Source organism: Cryptotermes secundus, unplaced genomic scaffold (genome assembly GCF_002891405.2).
Source record: "Cryptotermes secundus unplaced genomic scaffold, Csec_1.0 scaffold937, whole genome shotgun sequence".
In the NCBI taxonomy this organism is placed as follows: Eukaryota; Metazoa; Arthropoda; class Insecta; order Blattodea; family Kalotermitidae; genus Cryptotermes; species Cryptotermes secundus.
The window spans coordinates 434,968-455,797 of NW_019735571.1; the positions used below are offsets into that span (position 1 = coordinate 434,968).

Here is a 20,830-nt window from a genome sequence, read left to right on the forward strand (position 1 = left end):
ATCAGAGTGCAAAAGATTCTACAGACCCCCTACAGATGGAATCAAAGATTCTGCAGACCCCCTACAGATGGAATCAAGGATTGACATTGGCACTGAAAAAAAAAATGTGTTTAACCCTCGTGCTGACAAATTCAGTAACATACGTATAAAAACAGAATATGTTCTGTAAAGTTAACTTCAGACTAATGCAATAGGAATTAACACGCGTGTTTCATCAAATGCGGATTACATACTGTGGGAGTAATTATATGAAGAGACAACCACTAGTTGAACTGTCCTATAGTGTTTATTACAGTTGCACAGTTTACATGGAAGAACTTGAGTTTGAAGAACTGAAGACTAATAATAACAATAGTGAACTCACTGAACCAGAATTGTAGAACTGCAGAAATCTAGAACTGTAACTGTAACTTCCAAGTCCAAGTCTGTCTGTCTTGGTGTCGAGCCCCGGCTGGGGCTCCTGACCAGATATTTGTTACTATTTGGCATTTACGGTCTTGTTTTTGTGGGGCGCCCTCTCTGACGAGAGGACGGGTCTGTCTTTTTTACGTGCTACTAGCTCTTGCCAGCGCAGTCTTTCTCGGGTTCGAGTCCCTTGGAACTCGCGACCGTATTTTACTGTCTCAGATTTGAGACTTCCCTTTTCATGGCCTCCTACGACTCGAAGGGTCACGGTGGAGGTATTCGACCCCGCCTCCACACGGTTGTAACCTCCACTCAATGTATCTTCTTATGTAACCTAGAGTCGGACATATAGAAAACATGTCACTGTCCGTATTGTTGTAGGCTTTGCCTAGCAACCGCTGTTTACTCGTCATTGCTAAGCAGTTCCCATACATGCGTACTCATTCGACATGTAAATTCGTGTGCATCAAGGAAAAATGTATAGTTCTGCACAAATCAATTTAATTCGCCTTTAGTTTAACCGCTGGAAAAATGGTAGGACGATTGCGAGGGCAGTATGTCGCAGTAGAGTACCTTTATGGCAGAAAGAACTAGATAACATTATTTGAGTAATTCTTGTAAAAAATCTAACAAACCCCCGGCTTAAAAAGGATAACAACACAGGAGATTAACGTTGCCTGCGACGTCTCATAGGACACTGTTAGGGCATTCTTGCTTTTGCGTAATAGTACTGAGCAAAAACAGGAGCCGGGATAGCTCAGTCGGTATAGTGACTGGCTACGGGCTGGAAGATCAAGGGGTCATGGTTCGAGTCACGATGGGAGCAAGAATTTTCACTTCTCCATGTCGTCCAGAACGGTTCTGGGGCCCACCTAGTCTGATGTCCAATGTGTACAGGGGGCTCTATCCCGGGGGTAAAGCGGTTGGGGCGTGAAGCTGACCATTCACCCCCAACTAGTACCGAGGTCAAAAAAGCTTAGGTCTATATATCCGCTCCCCCATACGTCTTCATGGCGTAGTGCTTAGTTAAGCACACGGACCGTTGCGATGTAGCGAACGCTAGGCAGGTTCACTCGTGAGCGGTGACGTCACACAATAGAGGAAGTAAGGCAGGCTGATGTTTTCTGTAGGTCCTCGCTCTGGCATGTTTTTTCCTCTGTGATGCCTGTTCCCTGCTGCCTCTATACAAACGAGCAGAATTCCAAGACTGGCAGCTGTAGGTGTATAGAAGAGTCAAGAGTAGTGGAATAAAACGGCGTACAACGAAGCACAGCAGAGACTAAAGAATTAGAATTGGACAATTTGGTCGAGCTCTGGAGGGTCGGAATTCCAGTGTGACTGAACAATAAATGGTAAGAAGATTTCATAGTGATGTTAAGAGATAGTTCCTGTGTTAAATCCGTTACAAGGAAACGGGTAGAGTGTCCTAGTGACTTGTGAATTGGACAGATTAGCTGTAGCGCCATAATTGATTGTGAATAAGAAACATTGTAAAAGCTGTCAATAAATCCAATCATCCAGTACAGAACTCGTTATTTTTCGCCACGGAACCCCGGGCACGTGACAATATTTATAAAGTATGTCGCCATGGTGCCTTAGACCCGCCTTAGACTGCGTTTGCGAGTAAACATGAGCGCAGCAGAGGCGAGAGACTCAGCTCCGACGGAACTAATGCATACAGACAGCCATTTCGCTGCGTCTCTCTGGAACGAATGTTTTCGGGAAGTAGGCAAAATTATCTTTGTAACAGACCGTTGAGGCCTATAAGGTTGTGAGACGTCGAGGCTCCCACAGTTTATAGAAAATCGGCTCTCAGATGACGGTGAGGTTTTCAGGCATACGCGCCGGCCATCCTTTACCCCCAGGAAGATTCCTGATACTCCTTTCTATTAGAGGCTGAGTTGATCCCAGGGACATAGCGCGACTGGAAGGATTAGGTCAATTAAAAAATCCAATGACCTAATCGGGAATCGAACCCGCGTCATTCCGGTTTGTAACGTATTGTCTAAACCACTGTAAAATGATCTAAGACTGTGACATTGGCCTCCTGCGGAACTAAGTGCCTTGAAGGGAAAGGTCATTTATTTCTGGGGTATAACTTAGAACACTTAATACCAAGCGTAATTGTATCGATTAGTACCACCGCTCTCTGTTAGGGATACTTCGGATTCGCTTTCTGAGAAATTATTTGTGCATTTCCATAGTCCTCTGGAATAAAGACTTAGAATATGCATTGACCCCTTCCTTCAGCGCCTTTCTCATTTTGTAATTTACAGTTATCTCCTCACTGTATTTAATCCATGCCTTTATCGCGATGACCTCCAACTTCCGTTACTATGGTGGCAACGGAACTTCCAAATACTTATTATAAATGATCAGCAATAACTAATAATTGCTATCGTTTTCGGCGGTGTAGCTAACAGCCAATTATTAATATTGTTAGCATCAGTAAGAAAAACTAAAAAGGAATTGGTGGCATCAGTCGGGTACAAACCCAGGCAGCTGAAGCTAGCGGTACCTCAAACAAAATGAGCTACCATGACTTCGTTGTGCTAGACTACCAAATTGGTGTTCCCTCACATCACAAGACACAGTTGAAACTTACGCTTCATGGCAGGAACTGACATCGTGTAGAACGCCATTTCCTTCAAACGTTGAACTGCATGTGGAGCATGTAATTACATTTCCTAACTGCTGTCAAAAATTGTAATAAGTGGCTGTTTGCTACACCACCCTAAACCCATTTTAATAATTAGTTGTTGCTATTTATAATAACTATATAATATACCAAAAAATGTTTCAGTATTTTATTCACCAACAGATCCAGTTTTTACACGCAAAAAAAAAACAAATAAACAAAATCCGTGGTTTTAGCCCGCAAGCGAACTATACCGACCGAGCTACCGCCGATTGTCGGAGAAGTTAGTGCCCACTTTAGCAGATAGAGGGTGTCGTGTGCTCAGCTCAACGAATCCCCATGGTCATCAATTTCGGTTTTCTAGACTGAAGCCGCTATTTCCTTGAAGTAGCCTGTGAATTATCCTCAAGAGGCTGAGTGAACCCCATTCCAGAACAACTAATTCTCAGAAAATCTGGTAGCGCGCGGGAATCGAACCCGGACCTCTGGATTTGTAGCCAGGAACTCTGACCACTAGACCACAGAGTCTAGTTTTTACACGGAATTAGGAGAATTCTTAGGTGCGGAACTCTTCATAATGAGCGACATTCGTAGCTCTGCATACATCCCAACTATAGTCCACTTTTTGCCGACGCGCTGTTAACTGTCCTTTGTAATATTTGCAGTTCCTGCAGAGATCCGTGCTGAAAGGTTATCCGGCGTATTCGCTCTCTGGTTGTACACGTGATTTTTCACACAGCCCCAAATAAAAAAGCCCAAAGTCGTAAGATCAGGAGAAAACGGTGAACCACGCATTCATCCTCCTCTTCTTACCCACCGACCTTGGAAACTGATTTTCAAACCCTCATGGATAGTGAGCATAAAATGAACGGGTGTGACGTTCAGTTACAGAATGACTTTTTCTGTTGAGCTGCGGAAGACAATGATATTCCGAGATGTGTAGGAACGATTTGCTTGTAATGATATCGTCATCAAAGAAACACGGACAGATGAATCTTTCATGTGTCAGCGCGCAACACACATTCACTTTGGGACCATCAGGTTCTAAAGGTTCTCTGGGAGACTCACTGCCCCACACGACAAATTTATGATGAGTGGAATGTCCAGAGATGAGAAATTTTTCCTCATCAATGATGACAGTATGATTTACAAAATTACCCTATTATAAAATTTGTGGGTACGTACCCCGTGTCTTTATCATGTGCTGTAAGTTTCTGGACTACCTACAATTTGTGTGGTTTTAGACGTAGGCTCTTCCGAAGAATTTTGAGCACAGTCGTTTGCGGCATCTTTAAATCTGCACTTACTCTGGAGATGGACTTCTTCGGAGTCTGTACGAAAACCTGCGTAACGTGATCCACGTCTTCGTCAGATTTCCAAGCTCCTAGCAGAATGTACTTTTTCCAAAGAATGACTTTGCTAAATCTTGTCTGAAAGTCGTCCCTGAGTACACAGGTTGTCTTCCCAATGCTTAATTTTTCAGGCACCCATCTACTTATGACTATGCGCTTTCAGTGCTGTAATTCAATTGGTCTGCGATGTTGCCATATAGGCCTATTCCAAGACTAAGAAAGAGCAGCTACTATAAAATATATCTCAACATCCAAAACAACTAATTGGGTAACGCGACTTCTGACGCGCTCTGCAGTTCCGAATGTCAAGTAAGATTATGTTACAAAGTCTTCATCAAAAATAAGTTCATACACTTCAAACAATTATTTGTAACACCAACTTGAGGCAAATTTTACCTGTTAGTATATAATATGACACGTTGCACTGGTATGGATCCACATCGGTAGTTCGATAACTAAACGTGTTCCTACAGACCGCGCCATAGCTCAAGCGGTTAGTCACTGGCTTCCCACCGCGGCGGCCCGGGTTCGATCCCAGGTCTGGTCAAGTGGGATTTATGGTGGACAAAGTGGCGCTGGGGCAGGTTTTCTCCGAGTACTTCGGTTTCCCCTGCCAATTCATTCCACCAAATACTACACAATAGGCCAGAAGTGGCCGCAGTACCAGGGACTTAGTCCCACCCCATTAGCAATTAAAAAAAATGTGTTCCTACATATAACTGCCTGATGATGGTCTTGTACGACCGAAACATGTAGCAGGAATAAAAAGTCGAATTGTATAACATTAAAAGTGAGTACATTTGTTATGTTGACGGTTAACCTAATTCCTATATATAAAAGACAAACTCCGTGGCTCTTCTTTATTGCTAGTGGGATGGGACTAAGTCCCGTGTATTGCGGCCACTTCTGGCCTATTGTACCAGCCCCAGATGATAAGTGAGGGTGATTGTATTTGCACTTTGAGTTGGCAACATTGCTCGCACAGGAACAAAAAGTGTTTAAAGCGCATGTATGACAACCCGTTGGTGCTGGTACGAGTTAGGTTAAACACGAAAGGTAGGATATATTACGTTTCGCTGTGAATTCTAGATCCAAATAATTTAAGTGACACGGGTGCCCTATCTAATCAGGAAATCTATAATTGAACTCTTGCCTCGGCCCAGTAGGTTAGAAAGTTGCGGTAACTTCGTGCAAGTAAACTGCGCGGGGCGAAAGCGTCAAACTGTAACACCTAATTTGCTATTGACTTCGTTTAGACTCAGCTGTGGTTCCGATGAACCGTCTCATACGAACAGATATTCGGTTTTGTTAATATAGTAAGTGTGTGTGTGTGTAGATAACAAATAATTGTTGCATAAGTTCAATGCTATTCACGATTCCTACGTAGGGCAACAAAATTGTGTTTTATATTGTAGTTGAAATGTATTTTAGAATCGGAGACATAAGTTATAAGTGTATGTCATAAATTAAAAAAAAAAACAGGTCAGTCGTGGAATGGCAAATGAATTTTCGATGTATAAGAGTTTTAAAATATGAGTTAACAGAATTTGGGCACAACACTGGCCCGTTCTTGACATGAACGTGAGATTCTGAAAGTACTATTAGGAATGGAAGAGGCCAGAAGTTCGGAAATTCCTTTCGTACCCGTGAACAATTCGAGGCTCGTAAAACCAACTTATAACAAGCGTGTTTTCACTTTAAGTGAAAAAGCGGCACTTATAAATTGTAGCGAAACTGAACGTTTAAGTGTAAAAGAACTAACAGAACGTTTTAAATGTGGAAAGACTGCAGTGTATGAAATTTTAAAGAGGAAGTCTGAAATACTTGAACAGTGTCTTTTAGGAGCTGGGTCACGAAAGAGAAAATTCAGAAAAACAAGGAACGAAGAAGTGAATAAAGCTGTCTGGCAGTGGTTTGTTGAAGCAAAATCTAACAATTTTAATGTTACTGGACCATTGTTACAAGCTCAAGCAAAACTAGCAGCAGAGCATTTGGGTAAAACTGATTTTAAAGCATCAAACGGCTGGTTGGACAGCTTTCGTACTCGTCATTCTATAAGCTTCAAGCAGTGCAGTACAGAATCAACCCAGGCTTACCCTGTGACTCACACTGAGTGGGACGAGTACTGTGAAAAGTAAGTCACAACAAGAGTATAATATATATTCCTGTTCACAGTACACATATCTGTTATTTTTGTTTTTGAATAACTCATTATGTGTAATGTTTGTTTGTCATAGAAAAAATACATTATTACAATAAAAGCCCATTGTTATGAAACTAATCATACTATATAGTCATATACTAGCTTTCCTTATGTTTTGTTGTATATGTGTGTGTATATATATGCATTATATCTAGCACTGTGACACAGTTTTAGACTGCTAGTTAATACATGAAGATTTTATTATATGATGCAGCCATAAAGGTGGCCACACACCAGCTGTGTCAAGACAAGCATCGAGACATGAAACAAAAGACGCAGTCTTGTCTTGCTTCATTTGTGATTTATCAGCATCATAACTTAGACCAGTGTGTGGTGGTTTTAATAATCTCATTCGTTTCAACTATTCTCCTTTCTTTGCATCATGTCACAAACATCATGTCTTGACTGTTACATGTCTTGATGAATGCCAGTGTGTGGCCTACCTAAACCCATCAGTAGTCCCTCAAACTATAGGTATTTGCCCATTTCACTTTCTAACCACAGTCACAGTGTCACAAATTAAAGATGCAGTGTTATGTCATAAACCAATGTCTTGTGGATAAGATGGTTTTGAGGAAATCAGTGAACTTCAGTTTTTGCTTCATATAAGGTAGGGTTTCTAATGGACCAGTATCAGCTATGTATCTTTCTCATGTACTACCAACAGTAAAACATTCAGACCTTGATAAGTGACATAATATTAAGAATTTCATTGTTTAGCATCTCGAAATAGATTCCTAGAGAATGCTCACTGGAGCATTACTCTCCCTGACATGTTCTTTTGTTAGTATTTAAGCCTTAGATTAAGTATTTCACAAAATGTACTTATAGTCCTTAATATGGATCAGTTGTACAAATAAACGGAGATATATAAAAAAAAAATTGTTTAGGATAATTACTAACTGTACCATCTCATATGTTGGGTCTCAGGTAATTTCATCACACTGTCTGGTAAAAGTAACAGAGTTTTTGCTCCAAATATGACAATAAAGTCATTGTCATTGTCATTTATTTACAGTTCCAAAAAAAATCCATAGAGGCATCTGCCTCAGATACAGAACAAGTCAATAATACAATATAACATATAAATATACATACATAATCAGACAGTCATCATCGTCAAAATACAACAAAACTACTGTACCATAATACATTCATAAATCAAAATAACATTTAAAATTACATACATGATTAAAATATATACATGAGGTGTCAATCTTTCTTCCAGCAGTAGTATTCTTCAACAGTATAAAAAGAACTGGTGATAAGAAACTTCTTTAACGCCACTTTAAATCCAGGAATGTCATAAGATAATTGTTTAAGCTCTGGAGGGAGGTGGTTATAAAGTTTGATACCAGAATACCATCCACCTTTCTGAAATATCGTTAAGTTTACCACTGGAAGATGCAAGTCATGATTAAATCTGGTATTACGTGTGTGGACATCAGAGTTTGTTATATAGCAATCTCTATTCTTGACAACCAGCATAAGTAAAGAAAATATATATTGAGACTGAAGTGGCAGAATATGTAACTCCTTAAATAAATTATGGCACGAATCTATATTACGCGAATTGGTAATAATTCTTATTATTCTTTTCTGTATTTGAAATATGATTTTTGCATGAGCCGAACTCCCCCAAAATATTATGCCGTAAGATATTATTGAATGAACTAGGGAGAAATAAACAGTTTTTAGGCACTCCAAGGATAAAAGAGCGTTTTAATACTCTAATTATATAGGATGCCTTATTTAATTTGGGTATCATTTGGTCAATATGGGTTTGCCAAGACAATTTATGATCAATAACCAAACCTAGAAATTTTGTAACCTCCATATTGGTTATTTGTTTATTCCCACATAGTATATGTAAATCTAAAACTCTTGTGTTTTTAGTTATAAATTGTAGAAAGTAAGTTTTTGTAGGATTTAGTAGTAATAAATTACTACTAAACCATTTATTTAATTTTTCTAAAACTATATTTATATCTTTTTCAAATCTTGGGGTGTCAGGATTATTAATTATTAGACTTGTGTCTACAGATATCCTCTTTTGTTAATTTGATGCAAATAATATGGGCTGATATTGTGAAATCCAAGTTCTGAATATCTGAGTGGGGTCATTCAAGTGGTAAGTCCTCTGTCTTCTGTTGAGGAGGTGCACAGTTTGAATACTGACCAGTACACCACTACCCAAGTTGCTGCTTTGCTGTTTTTCTTAATCCTTCAAAGAAAATGCTAGGATAGTACCTAAAATTAGGCCATGACCATTTCATTCAGTATCATTTGTACTCATAACTCACTAGCCATCTTATGATTTGATGCTGTGAAGTTTGAGCTACAGACAGCATTGTTAAAACTGTAAATAAGTAAAGAAATAAGAATGCAACTCACTGCTTTTATATTATTCTGTATGAGAAATATCTTATATATAACAGATTTTACTTTTATCCAGCATTTATCAGGGTCTTTTAGTGTTAACTGGGAAACTGCAGTGTGATCATCTTAGAGCTTCCGAAGACTTTTAAGTTGCTCAAGTGAAGGAGACTGATGTTCAACCATCTGGTCATACCACACACATTCATAATGCTAGCAGAATTTACAAACATATAGCGTAACATTGCAAAAGATGTAACAAATGTTCTCTGCTGTTTTCTTGTTGTAATCATCCTTCAAGTCTAGTGTTTATTTCAGCATTGTTTGACAAAGAGTTGCCAGGAATGTATTTCCAGTATTTTCTGTAATATGGATATGTTTTATTTGTACATTCACTGTTCCATAAATTTTGCTAGCAGCCAGAGTGTCCATGAACCAGTGGGACAGGTGAAACATCAGACACTTGAGTTTGAGGAGCTCATTGATCTGTGGGAAGCTCATAAGATGGTCACACTGTACATTGTCTCATTTTACTTTCTTATAGAAGATGTACGGAAAGTATACATCATGGTCAGTATGTTTAATATTTCATTGGAAATACATGTTTCAGAAGCCTTTGAATAGGATTTTACTTTATATATATATATATATATTGTCACGTTTTGGGTGTATAACGCGACAAATAACTTCACGCTGTATTGGATGTAGCGAATTTTATTTCACAATCGCTCTTACAATCACACTATTTACAAGCTCAACATTACTGCCATCGGCAGTATCACAGTACTAGACTGCATGCTCTTCCCTGGCCAACTCGTAACTAACTGTTGAATAGTGTTCGCTGCTCCTTATTTAGCCCTGTTACGGACAACACAGAAAACAGTTACGTAATGGGCACCACTGTTGCGTAACGTCATGTTTACTGACTGCCTAGGGACAGTTGTTACACAGACTCCCTGCCGTGTTTACAAAAGCGTTGCTAGGCAGCACTGCCAGGAGTTGTTTATGGCTACGTAGCCACTGTGGCGTCCCGTGTTACATCACCGCAGGGAAAGGGGTATCTACCGAGTGTTGCACACTGATGGACGGAGTGGGGGTATGTGACGTCACTCATGAGATCACAGAGTTCACACGACCCCCACCTCCCACTACGCCATCCACATCACAATATATATGTAAAGGATATACTTGTTTGTGTGATGTTCATGGCCTCTCAGAGTCAGAAAGGAATAACTGATAGGGGATTTGAAAAATCATTCAAATTTTGATCAAACATAGGTAATGTGGGATCTAATTCTGGCTTTATCAATGAGAAACCTTGTTCCACAGTGAAAATGATTTAGAACAAGCTTGCATATCAGCTGTTGTCACATATGAAAGACTTTTGTGACATATTGAAATGAATAACATTTAAGTAGGGGAACAGTTTGGTTTCAGACCCTCTGCATCAACCGATAAGGCCTCCTGTAGATTGATTGAATGAGGAGGTATTAAATGTGCTGAACAAAAGAATGATGGTTGGAGTCATCTTCTGTGACTTGCAGAAAGCTTTTGATTGTGATAATCACAACATTTTATTAACAAAATTAGAGTTATATGGAATAACAGGAACATCTCTTATTTTTTCCTGTGGCACTACAGCCCCAATTTGGGCCTAGGCTTACCTCCATGAAACTCTGTTTCACTTCGGTTTACTAGATCTTACGCATACAGTAGGACTCCTTGGGCGAGTGATCAGCTCGTCGCAAGGCCTCTACCTGTAGACAAACACAGAAAAACGCACACAAACATCCATGCCCTGAGTGCCACGATCTCGGTTTTCGAGCAAGCGAAGACAGCGCATGCCTTAGACCGCTCGCCTACCGTGACCGGCAACATCTCTTATACTACTTCTAATTAAATCTTACCTACAGGGTAGATACCAAAGGGTAATCTTAAACAATTCCCTTGGCTCCTGTTGAAACTGGGGAGAGAGAAACCATGGTGTCACACAGGGATCAATACTTTGTCCATTGTTTTTTTTATTTTAAATTAATGACTTACCAGAAACAATAAATGATAATGCTGAAATCGTTCTATTTGCAGAGTACACTGGTGTAATCATTACTAACATTAACCCTATAAATTTTTAAGTTTTTCAAGCTCTAAATAGATCGTTCACTACTAATTTATTGTCACTAAATGTCAATAAGACACAGTTTATGTAATTTATAATTAAGACTAGCTCCTTAATTGATTTCAATGTAATGCACTGGAACAAGAAAATAGTTAATATTCATAATACGGAATTCCTTGGACTGACATTGGACAACACATTTTCTTGGAAGACTCATAGATACAGTTGTACCCAAATTAAGTTAAGCTTGTTTCACGATTAGAACGATTAAGCCCTTCTTGTCCCAAGAATCAATGAAAATGGTATATTATTCATATTTTCACTCTATCATGACTTATGGGCTAATATTTTGGGGAAATTCCTTTTGTAGCAATATAATTTTTAGACTACAAAAAAGAATTTTTAGAATCATGGTGGGCATTAAAGATAGGGATTTATGTACAGGATATTTTAGAGAATTAAAAATAATACCACTACAGTCTCAGTATATATATTCACTTTCCTTGTTTGTGATCAGTAATAAACACCATTTTAAAGTAAATTCTAAAATAATAATATTAATACAAGGAGAAAATCTGATTTGCATCACTCACAGCCTCATTTGTCAGTTTATCAGAAGGGAACATTTTATACTGGGATTAAGATCTTTAACAATTTACCTGTTCCAATAAAGGATTTGTCCCATAATACAAAACAATTTAAATCAGCCTTGATTTTTTTTTTTTTTGGTTTTTCCATTCATTTTATCATTTAGACATATTTTAAATACAGAAGAAAGCAGTCTTCTGGGATTTGGCACCGTGTATATGTGGTGTTAACCGACGTTTCGGAGGAACGTATCGCCCCCATCTTCAGGGTAGAAGAAAAAGTATAAGAAATCTGCAAGGTTAACACCACATATACACGGTGCCAAATCCCAGAAGACTGCTTTCTTCATAGTCACCGCCGTGAAAGCCTCAAATCTTACATATTTTAAATACAAGTCAAATTAAACCTCTCATAATGCTGTTTATATAATTGTATAGATTAATTGATTATAATCTGATATTTATTTATATATTTAAGCTATGATCTTAATAAGGTATTACTTTCACGTTGATGAGTCCTATATGCTTGTTAAATTAATGAAATATGTATAATTATTGTTTTGGTAGACTTGAAGGGATCTGACGGTGTATACTGCACTTCTTTTGGCTTGTTTTGGACTTTATCCATCGTCTGGTATATAATATAGTTATAAGGTGACTAGTTCTGTGTTTAGAACTAATGTATGCATATGTGACATGTTCTATATCTGATGGCTTTGATAGCCAGGAAACATCTAAGGAATTAAAATAAAGATACAGATTCAGAGGTCAGTTATTGAAGCTGTAAGGTAGGCTCAGCATATGTCCTGATCAGAATCCACAATTCTGTCTCTAAATGATTGCTGGAGCTGTTTTATTTGTCATATAATCTGTCTTCTGTTCTTGTATTCTAGAAAGTTACAAGTGTTATTCAAAGGCTGTGAATTAAATACTCATAGTTTCATTGTCAAGGCTGATATATCATTGTGCTCTCTTACAGCTTGGTAAATCGTATTACCCACCTTGCATCTTCAGAACTTCTGATTGGTTGTCCTTTTTCAATAAGAAAAACTTTGATCCCTTCTGATAATGACAGCCAGCTTTGCACAACAATATTTTGCATGGAGTGTGTGTTTGGAGCTGCCATTATTCATTGTGTGCCTTAAAACATTAAGACAGTCTTCCAGCAGAAGCATTCAGGTATTTTTGTCAAAATGGACAATTGAAATTGCCAGGATATTACCTTAAGTAGGCTGCAGCCACTTCAAAATCCTTGTTCAGCAGTCATCCTACCATTCGATGCTATATAGTCTGAGTTACTGGCAGCATCATAAAATAAAATGGAAATGTAAGACATTAGCAGTGCAGTTGTGCATAATGAACCATAGTAATTACTTTCTAGGCGGGAGTTTGTAAACATGAAGAAAGAACAAGAAGACAGTGAGACTGTAGATCAACAAAGCAGTCCAGCCCTCAGCAGGGTCGATGGGGATTCAAATTCCTCCTCTCCCACAACATCCAGTCTCCCTGGGCCATTGCTGTCTGTGGCATCCAGGCCTGAGACCCCCTCTGTTCCATGCACAATGCTGCCATCTTCTGTTCATCAATCTATTGCTGAATCTTGTAAGTGTCAGTGTATTAACTTATAGGTAAAATTAATTTAATATTTGGTACAAATGTAGTACTTCTATTCATGCAGCTTTGATTCAGTTTTATATAAACAGTTTACCTTCTTAACATCATCATCTATTAATGGGCCACACCCCCCTATATGGTGTTTTCATTTAATACAGGCATTGAGAAAATAAAACATATTCACCACATTTTGATGGGTAAGAGGCAGCATTCAAGTGCATTTGATGTTTGATCTTTCGAGGGAGCAGACTGTGACACCAGTCGCTATCCAGAGGTTGCAGAAGTTAAGGTGAGACTGGCAGTATGTAAATGAGCACTGCAAAACCTTGATATGGACAGATTCAATCTCAGGAAACTAAACAAGGGAGAAAGTAAAGAAAAGGATCAGGTTAACATCTTGAACAGGTGCACAGCTTTGGAAAACTTAGATGATGATGTTGATATCAATAGAGCATGGGAAGCCATTTGACAGAATGTACAAATTGTGGCCGAAGAGAGAGTGGGTTGTCACAGATTGAAGCAGCATAAGACGTGTTATGACGAAGAATGTTCAAAAGTGTTAGCTCAGAGGAAAGAAGCCAGACTGCGGTGGTTACATGATCCAAGCCGGATAGATGGGGATAATCTGGGAGTTCCAATTCATTACCAAATATGCCTGGCCACCTCAGGGTAGTAGGATAAAGACAGGCAGAGATGAAAGTTGTGACTGTGGCAGGATTCAGCACCTGTTATTTTAATCCAGTTTTAACCAAAATTGACAAATGTTAGTAAACTCCTTTATGTCAGTTTTCATGAAATTTCATCCACTAGTCCTGATAAGGTGTTAACAAGTAAATTATTTCATCAATATATATTTCTGTCACAATGATATAATTTGTAGAACACAAAAATCTCTGAAAGAAGCTTTTCTTAATTTGGAAAGAGCGGCAAAAAAGATAAATCTACAAATTAACCAAAATAAAACAAAGTACATGCCCATAACCAAGAAAGACTGTGCTAATGGACCTGCATATATTGAAATTGGCTCATATGAATTTGAGGCTGTATGTAGTTTCACTTACCTAGGATCAGAAGTTAATCGTAAAAATGATATCAGTGATGAAATAAAAAAGTGTGTACTTATGGCAAGTAAATGTCTCCATGGCCTTAGGAAACACCTGAAATCCCAATTAATACCCAGGAAAACCAAAACTATGACATATAAAGTACTTATAAGATCAGTGCTATCTTATGCCTCTGAGACCTGGCCACTGTCAAGATAGGATGAAAGACCGTTAAGTATATTTGAAAGGAGGATCTTGAGATATATCTTTGGACCAGTGGAAGAAAATGGAATATGGAGGAAGAGGTATAACCATGAGCTATACAAACTATTTAATGAACCAGACAATATTGGATTTATAAAGGTGAAAAGGCTTGAATGGGCTGGACACATAATACATGGCAGCAAGAATAGAACGATTAAGAAAATACTTATGATGATGATGATGATGATGACGACGACGACGACGACGACGACGACGATGATTCTGTCACAGTGCAACACAAGATTGTTACTGTCACTTTAATCTTTATTCGCGACATGTATCGGCCGTGTACACCCATCATCAAGTGTCCTCGTTATGCTAAACTGTTCACTGCATTGTTTGTCTCAGCTTTAAAATTAGAAGTAAAATAGGTCACCCTATTAAATTTAGTAAAATCAGCGTGCATCACCTTGGATCTATTAGCGTAATCTTTGGTAGCGTGGGTGTGTTTCATGTAGTTCATTGATCTTGGTGTGTATGTTGATTTATTTTATATATGTCTTTGTTTGTAGGCCCATTACCCCTCTTGTGAAGTATGTTGTTGTTTTCTGTCGTGTGCTTGCAGCCAGCAACAGGATGCTGAAATACAATATTATGTTAACAAGTAATTTGATTATCACATTGAATAATTTTCTTCTTTACAGCTGAAGCAGCTACAGATCGAGTGTTAGGAGTAAACTTAGCTGAAGATGAACAGACATTACGGACTTTACAGTCAAGAGAAAGAGAACACCAACGACGCTTGGAAATTATGGAAAAAGAGCATGAGATAAGATTGGAAATTCTTAGAATTGAAAAGGAAACTGCAGAGATCAACAGGAATATTGCTAGAAAGCGACTATTACAGCTCTCAGAAAAGTAAGAAATTATATTGTTTTCTCAACAGATGAAAACAGACTGAAATGCTGTTTGCAGTGACTGTTCCTTCACCTCATTGCACTTCATCTTATTTGTAAAGCTCCTAAGTGTAGATGAAATGTATGGTGACCCTTATCCATCAGAAATGTTGCTCATATTAAGTTTAAAGCACACCATCCCTTCCATAATATTAAGATGATATTAGTTATGAGTAGAGCTAGGATTTATATGTAAATACATATTTCATTTCTTACTATGTAAGTAAAGTAAAAAGTAATAATTTCCATGAATTACCACATTAGCATTGTTATAGTTGAATTTTATTCAACATATTTTTACATATTTTGACATTTCCCACATATTTCTTGGGATGTTACATAAAACTGCATATTTTGTGATATATTTCTTGCATTTTAAACTGGATGGTGCCTACATTCTTTTGTGTGTATTTTGGTTAAATACCTTACTAATATTCTTGTCCCTCCTTCCAAAGATATTTTCTGCAATGACTGGGAAATCCAGAAGGAAATATCTCTACAACCTGAAGGTAATTCTGCTCACTAGTGTGACCTGCACGTTGAAGATTTTTCTAAAAATTCGAATGGTGTCCCTTTTTATTGCAGTTAAAATCCTCTCCCCTCTCACCAAACCTACTCATCCACTCGTGGAAACCTGCGTTCTTGTCCTGAAATTGTTATGTCTGGCTTGCAACGAAAGCATTGGGTGTTCCACGAAGTCAAAGCTGGAGCAACATGTACAAAGCACGCTACATACAAAGAACAAGCAACTGAGTTCTTGGAAGAAGCAAGTACTCTTAACACAGATGCAGCAGTCTTCAACCTCAAGAAATAAATTCTTCAAGGATATGTGCAATTGGATGGTGTCCATGAACAGCCCCATATTTAAACTCCAAATGCCCAAATTTCAGTCCTTTTTGGAAAAGTACTGCAAGCAGCATATTCCAGGCTAGTTAACGCTTCGAAAACATTATGTTCCTGTCTGATAAGAAGATACCTTGGAAAACATAATAGGTAACATAGGAGATGCCTGTGTATGGGTTGCTGTGGATAATGTAGATCTCCATGAAGACATTGATCGTGAGAAAATTCCTTTATTAAAATATGGACCAGTGATATCTGGTGACGTAGAAAGGTCCTTTTCAGCCTAGAAATATCCTGTCAGATAAAAGACATTCTGTGACCCCAGAAAGTATGGAAAAGATTCCAGTTGTGTATTGTGCATGAAAAAAGTCAGTGATTGTGCCAAAGATTGTAAATAAAGGTTGCTTGCAAAACTAAATATTACTTTTATGTGAGGTTACATATTTTAATGAATCAACATATTTTACTATATATGTCAGAGGTTTTGTAACACAGTCATGTACATATTTTGCATGATGATACTACATGAAAATCCTAGCTCTAGTTATGAATGACGGGGGAAAATGGGAAGTGAAATAATTAGAAATGAATTTCTTAGGGGAGATGCTGGAATTCAGAATTTTTTACTAGAGTTAGAAAATAGACAATTTAATAGCTTTATGATGTGAAAGGGATGGGTAAGACAAGGATAACAAGAAGGGCTTTAGAACTAAAATTTAAAATAAAGAGACATGTGGGATGACTCAGAAAAAAATACTGGAAGACATTGAGAAGAGAGGAAGAACTGGCAAGGAATTAAAAAGGAAAGATAGCAAGGAAGCAGGATTGTGATAATCTCAGGATTGGGTAGAGCTTTGACATTCCTTTCTGACGTGTTTCTGGTCTTGCTTGGGTAATACAGAAACTGCTTCTTCTTGGTATCTCCATGACAGTAGTTTAACACAGTTGATTGCAAGTACAGGTATTTATTAACACTTCAAATGATTTGCACCAAATTATAATGATTATCCAAACATGGTTTATTAGTAGGAACAACATCTGCTTGCACATTTATGAAATTGCTTTAACTGTTTATACTTCATACACTTTTGCTTTGGAATTATCAGTTTTTAGTTACTGGCTTCTTTATTTTAATTGGTGATGACTGACAAAATTTCGAAGTTGACTGGAGCAGGATCCAACCTGTTTGTGCTCCATGAAGGTCTGAAAATGAGTCTTACCCCGAACATCCTTTCACAGATTTGCAAATTTTAAATAAGTATGCCCCTCTTTGCATTCTCATTGGCTGAATTCTTAAAATTAGTACAACTCAAAATACTCAATTTCCCAATCAAATTTAAGGAGTCAGCAGTTTGGTCCTTAAAGGCTATTTAAAAATCATGGTAATTGGATGGTGTATATCAGAGATGACATGTCTCCAGCACACCTTCTTTAAGTTTATGATGCCCAGAGCTTTCAGAGTTTTGAATTATGAAAGAACTTTCAAACTACACCAAAATCTCAAATTTCACTTGGCTCTGAAAGGGANTGTATACTTTTAATTTTCAATAACCTTACCTGTCGGTTGTTGATGTTGCTTGTCTGTGTGTTGCGATGCTTGTGTGCTTAAGGAGTGCTGTGTCGTGTGGTTTATGTATCCTGTGTTTGTGACGTTAGTGTGTGTGTGTAAATGTAAATTTAATACATCTTCATGTTTGAACTGTCACTCTACCAACTTTTGAACCACCAGCTGATATTAATGAAGCTAGGTAACAGAATCATGCCATTGGAAATCACCATTATGCCATTCCTGGTAACAGTAATTATAAAGAGATTTGAGAGTCTCACAGTTATAAGTATTAAGGTGTGCGTTCTGGGATGTGGTGTCATATAGTTTCATAGAAGACCCTGCTGACTCCATCTTCAGGTTAGAAAAAGTGACTTCTGCCCTGAAGATGGGAAGCAGCTGGTTCCTCTTCAACACTGGTACCCATTTACCAAACTACACACCATCACATCCAAGAAAACTGATCTTAACAATATACATGTGCCTACAGGAACGTCCAAGATGGAAGTATGCATAGCACAAATCAGAGTTCTGGTACGTCTTTGAAGAACATGAAACTTTTATTTTAATCATACTTCTTTTAACCTCTTACATATATAATTATATATGTATATATGCATGTAGGATGTCTCAGGTATTGCCTGTGTGATATTAATAAGTAGGTCTTCAATATAAGATACATTATGATGTTGAGTTGTACATGAAAAGCTAATAGTTGCTCAGTTATTCAGTGAATTTCAGTTTGTTTACTATCAACATGTAGGCCATATTTTCAAACAGTTGGCCTTGCACTCTCTCCTTGGCCAGTTTTAGTATTAAAGTCTCCAAGAATTATTTGAATGTCATTTGCTGGGCAGCCTTCATATATCTATTCCAGTATATTGTAAAAGGTATCTTTTTGTATGCGCACATATTAAGCTAGTATTGTGATATACTCCTCTTAACCATTTCACAATCTTGATTTATTTTAAAAAATTCAAATTTTACTTTAGATTGTGATTGTATTTTTCTTTAACAAAATATACATTTGTGTCCTTTTATATTTGATTTAGAAAGTATGTTAATTTTAACCTATGCATAAATATAATGATAATTTTACTTGTAGTTACCAGTAATTCAGTTGTCTTTAGTTATGTACTGTTGCATGTAGGGATGACTTGTAAGGTGGGTTTTGGATTGGATGACTGGTTTCATTGCACCTTATACAGCAGGCAGTTGGGGACTGCAGGCAGTTACAGTGCTATCAGTATTCTACACACTTTCAGTTCACCATTGCGCACACATTAGAGTTCTCAGACCTCACTCATTGGATGTATTACAGTCTCACTGTAACTTCAAATCACACATGAAGTCTTCCTTGTACCGCCTAATTCCTTATTCCAATTTTGCATTACAATTTCAGCTGATATCTCCTCCCAGGCATCCATCCTTTCAGGGCTCCTCATACTACATTGTGCCTCCCGTGTTCCTGACAACATTGCCCCTTACACTGTGCCACTCGTGCACAGCATGTCATACTTCTGTGGGTAGTGACCAATTTCTTCCGGCATCCGCCCTTGCCCTGGATCCATATCTTCAGCTTTCCGTGACACCCTGCAGCTAGATGCCAGCCACTCTGCCGCCTCCTCAGTGCTCCGACTGGTTTCACTGCAGCCCCTTCCCTAGGGACCTTTTCGTGCTCTGCCTTGGACTGCATCTCTCCAGGATTTGCCTCCATCTTTTCTGGACAGGCATCCAGCATGGCCTTAATCTCTTCTTAATGGGCAACAATCTGGGAGGCAAGGGTACCCAACTGGCCTTTCATCTCCCCTTTTTCCCATCTTTTCCTGGTTGACTTTCCTATCTTCTCGGTCATTATGTATCACGGCTTCAAGTCTTCTTATGTTGGCTACCAGCTATTCCTTCCTTGTGGACACAGTCTCACTCTATCCCAAGAAACTAACTAAACTACAGATCATAACTACAAATAATTATTACACTATTGCTGATTTCCATACTACAAATCACTCCACACTAAGTCTTCTCAATCAACTTTCATCTTTATGTGGTAACAGCTCTCCCCAATGGCTATTCCTCTGCAGTGTTTTCATTAGACATTTCCTGGTAATGAATTTTAGCGATGAAGATTCTTCAGCTTCTGTTGTCCACTGGTTACCACTCCACAACTGAACCCTCAACTGCCTTATAGCACCAACTGTCCTCAGTATAACTCCTCGGCATGGACTATGTGCAGAACACGATCTCTGTTGTTTAAGCATGTTTACCAAATCATTTTATAGCACAGTTACAGCACAGCATGGGCTGGGCCCTGTATAAAGCAGTCTCTCTGTTCTTGAGGCTTGTGTACCAATCTGTTGCTTAGCAATGGCTATATATGTCACAATACTTGTGTATAAAAATGATAATCATATTAATAAAACAAGTAAACCACTACATATCCAAACAAAAATGACACCACTGTTTTTTCATGAAACCTGACACTCCATAGTGCCCACTACACAGTGCTGGTAATAGTAGAGAGAATGTGAACTGTCATAGAACACAGCCTTCCTTTGAAGTTTCTATGCCTCCCCCCTCCCCATTTATGTCATTTGGTTCATAATTAGATCTTTAAAAAACAAATACAGAATAGTACACAAATTTTATGAAGGTAATTCTTCCTGTACACTAAACACTTTCACCCTCAACAATACAGACAGGACTGACAAGCAGGTGCCCAGGTGGAGCAATCCTTTTGCACACCTGGCCACATAAAACGCTGTGCAACGAAGTTTGCTGTTGCTTTGGTGCTGGGGTGCGACAGATCATGGATGCACTGAAACACTTGGAGCTGAAGGGGAGTTGGAACGTATGATTGAGATCTTCCATGGTACAGGGGATGGTAGTTTCTCGAGTCGCAAGGCGGTGGTTGACCACAGGAGTGTTCGGAGGACCTAGCAGCCAGTGC

The 20,830-nt window shown here is 38.4% G+C and overlaps 1 protein-coding gene across 2 annotated transcripts; it reads left to right on the forward strand.

The window, feature by feature from the left end:
* Positions 1-5,355: 5,355 nt before the first annotated feature.
* Positions 5,356-18,836, forward strand: LOC111869647. Of its 2 annotated transcripts, none has more exons than XM_023861313.2 (4): positions 5,356-6,529; positions 13,059-13,279; positions 15,243-15,456; positions 18,374-18,836. In XM_023861313.2, exons 1-4 carry the CDS (start codon positions 6,003-6,005, stop codon positions 18,450-18,452), a joined length of 1,041 nt encoding a protein of 346 aa, XP_023717081.1. In that variant the 5' UTR covers positions 5,356-6,002; the 3' UTR covers positions 18,453-18,836. The 2 variants fall into 2 exon arrangements, with proteins under 2 accessions (XP_023717081.1, XP_023717082.1); XM_023861314.2 differs by lacking the exon at positions 18,374-18,836 and adding an exon at positions 16,080-17,861 and having other exon boundaries at positions 5,357-6,529.
* The last annotated feature ends 1,994 nt before the right edge of the window (positions 18,837-20,830 follow it).

Coding starts and splice junctions, on each gene's coding strand:
- LOC111869647 (XM_023861313.2), top strand. CDS start 6,003: ATGGAAGAGGCCAGAAGTTCGGAAATTCCTTTCGTACCCGTGAACAAT. Junction 6,530..13,058: donor TGGGACGAGTACTGTGAAAA/GTAAGTCACAAC, acceptor ATTACTTTCTAG/GCGGGAGTTTGTAAACATGA. Junction 13,280..15,242: donor TCAATCTATTGCTGAATCTT/GTAAGTGTCAGT, acceptor TCTTCTTTACAG/CTGAAGCAGCTACAGATCGA.